Raw genomic sequence first — 11,417 nt, 5'->3', positions numbered from 1 at the left:
CATTAATAAGTTAAGTATTCTATTCACTCCAGCTATCAGTGAAAATATCACTGAAAACAGTCACTTGGGTCTTATATTGAAAACTTGTTAAAGTAATTATTGCCAATCTCATGATAAATAGGAAAACTGGGTTGAGTTACTTAGAAAATTTCTTAAGGCCATGTTAATGAGGAAAGGCACAATACTAAAGATACTTTTTTTCAAATCATACTAATATTTTCATCTTTATTTGAAGGGAATGTAACTGCTAGCAGAGATTTCCTAGATAAACAAAACAAAACAAAACAAAAGCACCCCCACAGAAGTGAAAACATTCGATGCAACTCTTTGGTCTGGAGCCCAACTTCTCTTCTATTCTGTCCCAATACATCAGCCTTACAATGAGATGGATTCAGTGGTGAACATAATACCAACATTTACCAAACGGAACTCTCCCGGCTGACAGCTGCTCAGCCCCTCCAGCGAGGGGACCCAATGAATGGTAACATGAAGGGACTGGCCATATAGACTTTTCACTATTCAGAAGTCCAAGATAACAGTTTCATACCACGGGAGGGAATCTGAGGGAATGAGGAAGAAACCTTGAAGATTCTTTTCATGATTCTATGAAACAATGTGCTTCATTTGTACTAATCGACAAATATGAATTTTTGAAGTTTAATACTGGGCTTCCCAAGCTCTTGAGATTTACAGCTTGGAAAGATTTTTAAGATAAAGAAGAATCCTTGAAGAGCCATCTTCTTCCTTTGGTTATGCCACTTACTACCCTTGCCAATTATACAGCTGGATCATTGCCAGATTCATCTGTGGTACTTGACATACAGCATGATGTATTAGTAAAGTTTTAGACTGTATAAATCCTGTTATGTAAGTGAAGAAACCTAATGCTGCTTGATTTCGGCTGACCAAATTTGATTTTTCTTGCTATGACTACTTGCACTCAATTTTCAAATGAAGGACAGAAGGTTAAGTTTCCACCAGTTATGAAATTATACATAAGAAAAAAGATGACTTGGGTAGGATGGGCACCGAAATGTCTCAAGGAAGTAAATTACAAATGCAGCATGGACTCAAATTCATCAATTCTCTGCTTTGTGTTCCCCTTTTTAATTTTCCGGTAGGATATTGTGTTGTATCTTGAATAAGTATGTCTGGAAATATCATTCTTCTTTCCCAAGGCCGGTAGCTCCTCTGGGGTCATAGGCTGTGAACTGGGGCTGCTCAGAGGGGAGTCCTCACTGCCATTGCCTTCCTCCTTGAAGTGAGAAGCTCTTCCATTGCCTTTCTTAAACTCTATCAATCGTACTTCATCTTCTTCATCATCATCATCATCATCACCATCCTCATTATCATTATCTATCTCTTGCTCACCATCCTCTACTTCTTTGTCCTGTTTGATCATCATTCCATCTTTGCTGGGTTGCTGAGATCCCAGCCACTCCAAGTTATCTTCTGTTTCTGCTACCTGGAATTCCTCATTTTCCTTAATTCCACCATCTCTTTCATCTAGAAGCTTTTCAGTGCCACTTTCCTTCAGTCTGGTTGTTTCTTGGACTCTTCCATATGGAGGAATCTTCTCCCACTGAAGTCCTATAGCAAAATCAATTAGAAGATGAGACATGCAACATACTAAACTATCTAGTTATTATCTGTTGCACCTAGAGATATGAAAATCTAGTTGGGGAGGAAAGGTTGGAGAAATAATATTGATTTTTTAAAGTTGGAAACATCAAAGTCCACAGAAAAAAGAATGTTTTCTTTTTTGGTAATGGGGTGGGGAAGAGCTCTCCTTAGATAAAAAACTAGTTTTGCACATCTCTGGTCAAAGAGATTCTCCATTGAGAGACTCTGAGTAGAGCCAAAACTAGGATATCTTGTGCAAAAGCCACAAGCTATTCCAGCACTGTCCCATGGAGGAGAGAGAAAGACCCCATTCAAATGAATTCAACAAATATTTCTCTAACCCTATGGGCTGCTGCAGGCAGGCAGGGAAGGAGCTCACCCCAACGTGCCATCTGGTAGTTTCCTATTTTTACTAATTATTCTTGCTAACAAGATGCTAAGCTGTTTTTTTTTTTTTTTTGGTTTTTTTTTCTGTCTGTTGAAGGACTAAGAGGACTGTCAAAAATCTCTAAATTCAGCATCCTGTGGAAAAGCCCCAGTCACCCTTCCCTAGTTTCAGGTCTTCTCCCCATTACTGAACATAAGATCATAGAGCAAGAGCTAAAAGGGACTTCGGAAGATATCTAGTCCATCCTCCTCTCCTCATTTTCTAAATGAGGAAACTGAAGCCCAGAGAAGTTGTGATCTGTCCCATATTACAAAGGTTAGTATCCACAATAGGATTTGTACTTAAATGCTCTGTCTGCAGAGCTAACATTTTTCCTACTGTTGCCCATTGCTTCCTGTTTGGGCACAAGGGTCTGAAGTAGCTCCACAAATTATGGAATTATGGATTCCATAATTTCAGTGACCCACTACAGCTGGCACAAAATCACATCCAATGCCCAATTTAGTTTAAAATAGAAATACTCCTTTTTTTTCTTTCTTTCTTTCTTTTTAAAGTAATACTTCATTTTAGGGAAGCCACATTATAGGTGATTTCAATGTCAGAGCCTGTCAAGTTAAAAAGCTGGTGAGTAAGTTAGACTAGATAAAAATGGGGATCCCTATCAGCTTTAAATCTGTGATCTATCTGAATTCTTGAATATTTCCTATCAGCTTACTTCCCCACCCCCACTCCAAATATCTGGCAAGAAGATAACCATTCTCATAAAGATAACTAGGGAATGGTTTCTTCACAAAGAAAGTTACTCCCTGGTTTTAAATTACATTTTGCTTAATTTTTTTTAGCATTTTACTTATTTCTCATTTTATGGCAATGATGTCTTTGTTGACTTATTTTAATAGATTTTTTTCCATAAGAAAGATGATAGGGAATAAAATGCCTCTAGAACTTAAGACAACTTATTAAATATTCCCCTAAAAAGGAAATAGATATTTTGAGAAATGTCAAGAGCCCACCTACTTTAAGAAGACAAGTATTGCTTTCTTATTTTATTAAACCAATATGAAAGTCAATAGAAATATAATGTTGTCAATAAAGTTTGTTGATCAGAAAGAGATACACTACTCCAAATGTGTCTTTCCTGTTGGGCAAGTAGTCTTTATATTTGGATCTGAGGGAGAAAGAAGATAAGGAAGAGAATATTACTACAAGGGAAGTAAGTAATCTAAAGGCATCTGAAGTCAACAGGTCAGGGTCATTAGAAGGGAGTTCTAATAGGGACACGTTGCCTTGATAATCAACCGCCCAAGTCCTTGGTCTGGCAAACTGCTTTCTTAGAAGTGATATAAGACCTTCAAATTAACTCTGAAAAGACGAGAGCCTTCCTGTTGTTTTTGTTTCCTGAAGCTTTCCCTCCTTCCTTAATTCACAGTGTGGCACATGCCCTTCCCCACTCCCCCAAGCAACGGCTGTCTCCAGTCATCATTCAGGTTCTGTGCTTGTCACCTCTCTCAGCAATCCATTCCATGCTGCTTCACCCCTGAAAATGTGGTAGACTACATTTAGATGGCTATCACATCCTTGTCCTTGTTAGCACATCTCTATTTTAAATGATGCTCTAATTTCGCAACAAATGGTCTATTCAGTGTTTTGCCTGTGGGGTCCTAGGTATTAATTAGGGTAAATTGGCTAGGCACTAAAAGCTGCCTGCAACTTTGAGATAAAATGCTGGTGGCTGGGAGGCAGGGTCTGTGAAAGACTACTTAATAGATTTTATTGTGCACTTATAAGGGAACATGCCCTGAATATAGATGTCTTCTTAAACAGAAGAGGCTCCTAGAGGACGGAGTGTGTCCCCAGCTATAGAGTTTGTTGAAATATCAGGTTTGATGGCATTTTTTAATCTTCCCACCCACAAAGAAACTGGTCATCCTAAGATATTTATTTGACAGGATTTATGTGACTATTTTGAGCTGACCCTTAACAACTCCAAAATTCTCCACAGAATTCTGTGGGTATACAAGTTACCCCAAATTATATGTCAATTCTAGACTTGTAGGGCAAGCCAAATTAAAGATCCATTTACATTCCATTGGATGTATAGTACAGATTTTGAGATTATAAATGAAAAATAAATGTCAGTTGAATGGACGAATATCATACCCCACCAGTGCTGAACATTTCAGTCAGCTGTACTAATCCATACAATCTGTGTCTTGAACTCCCTGGGATGTTTCTAAGGTGGAACTGACTGATAAATCATGACTGACTTATCTGCCTCCAGCAGTCTCAAGAGTTTGGATGCACTTCCTAAATTGCTTTTCTCCCCCGCACATACACCCACACATCTCTCCAATAACCCATGCAAAGCTGTTCCCTATATACAGTCAGAGAATATTGTGTACAAAGTGTGAGTTCTCATTACCTTCCTCTGATGTCACTTCACCAGTTCTTGTTTCCTTAAGGGAGAGACTTGCTATTCTCTTGTGAACAGTAAAGTCCTCTGTTTTTCAAGATACAAGAAGATAAGAGTTATGATGGTTGAAATGGGACTAAAGATAACAAAAAGCCAAAGCTAAGTTTCTCTCTGTTATTAAGACTAACTGCCACATTTTTTCCAAATAATTTCACTAAAAATTGATCTTATCTAAGTTTCCATCCAATCTCAAATGTCTTTGCTTATTATAGAAACATTCATTCTGACGTCCTTGATTGTTAACATAGTTAACATAGAAAAGTAGTCAAATTCTTAACCACTTGAGCCACTTATCTGTTTGGCTATAATAGTTCCCTAAATTCTCATGTATATGCTATTCTTTATTATTCTATTGAAATGAAAAAGATGTCATATGTGCCCCCAAGTTTTCAAATTGAAATAATCAAAATCATTTAAATGATACTTTACCTTCTAGATGTTTATTCTCTTCCAAAGACCAAGCCAAATCTCTGCAGATCATGCTTGCTCTAGAATATTTTTCTTCTAGATTTCCTTTAGAGAAAGAATCTTCGAGACTCACATCAGCATCATGGCATTGACTGAGGCCATCAGAAGTGAAAACCTCATCACTAATTTCAGTGATGTCTTTTTCAGGTGACATGTCTCCATTGCATTCAGTCAGACTGGATGTCTTTGGAACTTCTGTCATGATTTTCCAGTAAAGACCAACTAAGTTGGAACCTTTGGGGGATAAGGATTAGGAATTATTCCCCTTGGTAGGTTACTTTATTTCTCCTTTAAAGTTTTAGAATCTTCCTAGCAATTCTAGGAACACAAATTGTAAACTTTCCTATTTAACTCCCTGTATTTTTCTCCAATGTTTAATTTAACTTTTTTCTCCCCTTGAAGTATCCTCTTCCAAACCAGGACACAGAATTAAAAAGCTAGGATTTGTCTGAGACTTAACAATCTCTTTTTTGCACCAAACCATCCAATCAACACCTTCTCTGTTGCTTGGTCCTCCCACTTGCCTAAATAAGAAACAATATTTTAATTTACGTAAACATCTGAAGCAATCAGCCTTTTGTGTTAGCCTGCAGAAAATGCTTTCCAACATGGCCAGCCCTGCAATGAACCAAGATTTTATGTCCCCTTATTATAATAGTCCTTTGTCATTCCCCTTGTAACAGGACCCACAATTGTTCCACAGCTTTAATCCAGAAAGAATGACCACCTTAAATCATGTTACTTCTGTGCAACCAGCTTAATATTTCCAGGCAGGTTTTGTTCTAGTAAACCTCAGATGCTTTTGAGTAGACAATAGCTTCTTTTCCTGATCACTGAACAATAAAACCAGCTTATAGTGTTGGCCTTATGCACAGGTGGTCTAAAGAGCCACCTATATATCCTGGGATTTGGGGGTTTCAGGAAAAGACTTATCTTCTTCCCCTAACATTATTTACAATGTTTTTTATTTAAGTAGTTTTCCATGATTAAATATTCATGTTCTTTCCCTTCCTTTTCCCCTCCCCCAGCAGAGCCAACAAGCAATCCACTGGGTTATACATGTATTGTCACTCAATACCTATTTCAATATTAATCACTTTTGTAATTATCTTTTAAAAACCAAAACCCCACATCCAATACCCACATAAATGAGTGAAAAATCAAATGTTTTCCTTCTGCATTTCTATTCCCACAGTTCTTTCTTTCAATGTGGATAGCATTCCTTCTCAGAAGTCCCTTGGGATTGTCCTGGATCACTGCATTGCTATCAGTAGCAAAGTCGATTATATATGATCATCCCACAGTGTTTCGCTTTCTATGTACAATGTTCTCCTGATTCTGCTCATTTTACTCCACATTAGTTCATGGAGGACTTTCTAGCTCCTGTGGAAATCAAGCAGTTTGTTCTTCTTTACAGCACAATAGTATTCCATCACCATCAGATACCATAATTTGTTCAGTCATTCCCCAATTGAGGGAGATCTCCACATTTTCCAATGTTTTGCCACCACAAAGAGCACAGCTATGAATATTTTTGTACAAGACTAATTATCTCTTTGGGTTACAAACCCAGCAGTGTTATGCCTGGATCAAAGGTCAGGCAGTTAAAGCCCTTTGGGCATAGTTCCAAATTTCCTTTCAGAATGGCTGGATCAATTCACAACTCCACCAGCAATGCATTAGTATCCCAATTTTGCTACATCCCCTCTGACATTCATTATTTTCCTTTACTTTTATATTGGGCAGTCTTTCCCCTAACATTATTACTTTTAGCTATATGCCAATACTGAAAAATTCTATAATTCAAGTAGCTTTTGTTTTTATTGTTAATGTCTTTTCCCCAAAAATCATCTTGTATCAATTTTGCAGATCAAATGTATCAACATATATGTACATATTCATATATATAAAGTGCTTTGCAAATTTAAAAGTGTTATATTAGCGATTATTTTTGTCTATGTATCTATCATAAGTGTGGAGATAGATAGATAGATATATATATATATATCCAAATAGTCTACCATATCATATCACATTATTATGTCAGATATATACACATGCATATACACACATGTATACACATGTATATGTGTATATGTGTAATCTCTCCCAATAGAATGTAAACATTTTAAGAAAGGTGACTTTCTCTATATCCCCAGGTCTAGCACAGTACCCAGAGTATAGAAGGCATGTAGAGAATTTCATTTGCTCTTTAAAAGTTCAGGCTAAGTGGACCAGTCTCTATGCCTTTTCTAAAACTTTCCAGTACTTAACATAGCATTTGGTACATACTAGTTATTAATAAACATTTGTGGGATTAAAACCAACTGACCTTTATCTATTCATCCACTTGCTTATTTGGTCAATCACTATATAAGTCACTTGGTACAAAACACTGTACATTGTTCTACAAAGAATAGGGAGCTATAGAAGACATCTTTGCATCCCTGGACATTCCACATGCCTAGGATAGGCTCCCTTCTTACATTGGAATCCCTCTCTTCCTTTAAGGTACAGCTCAGAGATCATCTGCATGTCTTTCCCAATCCCCCACATTGCAAGGGTCCTCTCTCCCAAACTACCTTCGTTTTAGCTACTTTGTATATATTCAGATTTATTAACTCTGTTTATGTTTTCTTTCATATATGTATATATATAGGTATATTGTATATATGTATATCCTCTATACATATATTATATTTATATATGTATTTATGTGTCTTTTATATATGTGTGTATATATGTATGTATATACATATATATGTGTGTATATATATATATATATATATATAAAGTATTTGTTGTACTCTTGTTAGAATCTAAGTTCTTTCCAAGGAGGGTCGTTTCATTCATTGTACTTGTATCCTTAGTGCTTGGCATATGCTTTTGTTGTTGTTTACCTGTCATTTTGGTTGTGACTGACTCTTAGTAACCCCATTCAGAGTTTTCTTGGCAAAGATCTTTGAATGGCTTGCCATTTCCTTTTTTAGTTCATTTTACATATGAAGAAAATGAGGCAAACAAGGTTAAATGACTTGCCTAGGGTCACACAGCCAGTAAGTGTCTAAGAACAGATCTGAACTCAGGAAAATGAATCTTACTGACTCCTGACTCTATCCATGGCACCACCTAGCTGCTCTATGGCACTATATTTATATTATATAACCACAAAAACACACATATNATACATATATATGTGTGTATATATATATATATATATATAAAGTATTTGTTGTACTCTTGTTAGAATCTAAGTTCTTTCCAAGGAGGGTCGTTTCATTCATTGTACTTGTATCCTTAGTGCTTGGCATATGCTTTTGTTGTTGTTTACCTGTCATTTTGGTTGTGACTGACTCTTAGTAACCCCATTCAGAGTTTTCTTGGCAAAGATCTTTGAATGGCTTGCCATTTCCTTTTTTAGTTCATTTTACATATGAAGAAAATGAGGCAAACAAGGTTAAATGACTTGCCTAGGGTCACACAGCCAGTAAGTGTCTAAGAACAGATCTGAACTCAGGAAAATGAATCTTACTGACTCCTGACTCTATCCATGGCACCACCTAGCTGCTCTATGGCACTATATTTATATTATATAACCACAAAAACACACATATATGCATACACACATGTCTGAACCTGTGACTCCACTGCTGTAGCAAACTCTCCTTGAAGAATGCATCTACCAACACAGTTTGGGAACTGTTCCACAACTTATAATCTTCCACAGTTGCCTGGTAAACAATAATATTCTATTACATTCAATTAATACAGTTTGTTTAGTCATTCCTCCAATAGGCCCACACTTGGCTTTCAGGTTTTTGTTGTCCAAAATCTTTTCACACACAATCAACGAGGTAGACCTGAAAGGGATGTGAGAGACATTCTCCTCCAGCTCTTTATTTTGCAGATGAGGAAACTGAGGCCAAGAAAGGATTAAGTAACTTCTATAAAGTCACGCAGGAAGTAACAGTTGGAGAATATGAATCTAAGACTTCTGTTTCCACTCTATGAAACACATATACCAAAATTCAAAGATCTCAGTTTTTATAATAAGAAGTTATCTGGGAAGCTGGATCTGGCTTGGTGCTCAAGCAACTTAGGGCTCAAAGATACTTCCTGTACCTACCTAAAAGGGTTTTTATAAGGATTAAAATGAGATAATATTTGCCAAATCTTTGTAAATCTTAATACTTTTAGATAGATAAATAGCTACATAGACGTTAGATACTTATTATAGAAAGGCTACCTGTTAATTGTCTTTCTTTACCCACTCATCTCTTTCCTGCATCTGTAGCACAGAAGAGAAAAAATACAATTAACTTTACCAAGATGCTTCCTTAAAATGCCACATTTTTCTACTTTTCCAACTTTCTAAACATTCCAAATTAATTTAGAGGCTATAGAAAGGATTCCAAATGTTTTGTCACGTGTACTCTCATCTGCAATGAAGTTTTTATTCTGTCCTATAAGATAGTAAGGCTCAGGTCAACAATTCACAGCTTCTAAATCTCTCCCTATAAATTTGGGAGAGAAAAAACTTTATTTTATTTATTTTTTGCCTAAGTGTGAAGATATTACCAGAATATCAACAAAGAGGTAACTAGTAAATAGGTTGCCTGACACTATATCAATAAAAATTCTGCTTTAAAAAGTATATCATTCTTTTGTGGTGGCAAAAAAAACTGGAAAATGAGGGGGTGTCCATCAATTGGGGAATGGCTGAACACACTGTGGTATCTGTTGGTGATGGAATACTATTGTGCTGTAAGGAATGATGATCTGGAGCATTTCTAAATGAACTGAGAAAACCTTAGTGAAATGACGCAGAGTGAAATGTACAGAACCAGGAGAACATTGTCCACAGAAAATAAGACATTGTGGAACAATCCAGTGTAATGGATGTTGTTATTAGGAACAATGCAATAAGACAGGACACACCTGAAGGAATTATGGGAAAGAATGCTAATCACATTGAGAGAAAGAACTATGGGAGTAGAAATACAAAAGAAGAACATATGACATCACTTATAACATGTATATATGGAGATGTGATTTGAGGTTTACGCCTTAAAAAATTACTCCATAGCAAAAATGAATAATATGGAAATAGGTATCAAATGATAACATTTGTACAACCCATTCAAATTATTTGTTGGCTCTGGAAGGGGGGAGAGAGAGGAGAGGACGGAAAGAAATAAATCATGTAAACATGGAAAAATATTTTAAAATTTAAAAAAACTGTACTTTACTCCAAAGAGAAAAAATGCATTGCCCTTTGCATAAATGGTTATTTAAATTCAAATGTTATCACTTCTTTCCTATGGTGATGGGATTTGGCATGAGGAGAGAGATAAGAAAGATTTAATGATATAAAGGTATACTTCTTTCACCAGTCTTTTCTTAGGGAGGTCACTGAAACCAAGACAGTAGTGAAATTGAATTTACATTGTCAGTGTTCAGTCATTTCAGTTGTATCTGATTCATCATAACCCCAGTTGGGGGTTTCTTTAGCAAAGATATTGGAATAGTTTGTCATTTCCTTCTACAGCTCATTTTACAAATGAGACAAATAGGGTTAAGTGACTTGCTCAGAATCACATAGCTAGTAAGTATATGAGGTCAGATTTAAACTTAGGTCTTCCTAACTCTTGACCTAGCACTCTTTCCACAGCACCACTTAGCTGTCTGAAGATATATTAGAATAGGTGAAATATAGAAAGGAAAGATTTCTCCAAAAATGTGACTGTCATAAAGTCCCTCAAATATTTAATGTTTCCAGTGCAAATTATCAAGAGTCAAAACTCTAGTCAGGGCCAGAAAGATCACAGATTTAAGACAGGAAGGCTGGAGATCATGTAGACTGATATCCCTTATTTTACAAGGGAGAAAATTGAGCCTTGGAGAGAATAAGTGATTTGTCAAAGGTCACATGAATAGTAAGTACCAGAGGATGATTCTGAATCTAGTTGATGTGGCTTCAAATAGAGCACTCTTTCATTATACTACTCCCATAATTCCAAGATTTTCTTATCTGAAAAATCAAATCATTTGTCAACATCACATCTAAAATTAGCATTATGTCTGAGCTCTGAATACAAATGCATGAGAATTACAATAAGTCAATTCATTTCAATTCAGCAAATATTTATTTTAGGGCTACATATTTATGTAAAAGTTGCCATGTTTGGGTCACATGACATGAAGCTAAAAATGAATAGTCCTTACCTTAAGACACTTATAATGTGGAAATGAAGGAAAAAGAAGACAATAAAAACATCTATGCAGTAAGTATAATGGGGGCACATCATAGCTGACAGATCTTAGCTTGAATTCTGGCTCTAATGCTTACTAGCTGTGCCATCCTGGAAAAGTCATTCATATTCTCTAGGTCTCTGTTACTCATCTCTAAAATGGGGACAATAGATTTTGACCTACTTATCATATAACATTTACATGAGGAAAAGA

At 36.1% G+C, this 11,417-nt stretch overlaps 1 protein-coding gene across 1 annotated transcript; it reads right to left on the bottom strand.

Moving 5' to 3' along the window:
• Positions 1 to 1,051: 1,051 nt before the first annotated feature.
• ERMN (ermin) lies at positions 1,052 to 5,154 on the bottom strand. The gene is made up of 3 exons (XM_044666580.1): positions 4,914 to 5,154; positions 4,434 to 4,511; positions 1,052 to 1,590 (listed from the first exon to the last, which is right to left on the bottom strand). Exons 1-3 carry the CDS (start codon positions 5,152 to 5,154, stop codon positions 1,052 to 1,054), a joined length of 858 nt encoding a protein of 285 aa, XP_044522515.1.
• Between the last annotated feature and the right edge of the window lie 6,263 nt (positions 5,155 to 11,417).

This window comes from Gracilinanus agilis, chromosome 3 (genome assembly GCF_016433145.1).
Source record: "Gracilinanus agilis isolate LMUSP501 chromosome 3, AgileGrace, whole genome shotgun sequence".
NCBI lineage: Eukaryota > Metazoa > Chordata > Mammalia > Didelphimorphia > Didelphidae > Gracilinanus > Gracilinanus agilis.
Note: the sequence above shows the minus strand (reverse complement) of the source record. Positions and strands in the feature narration are given on the sequence as shown.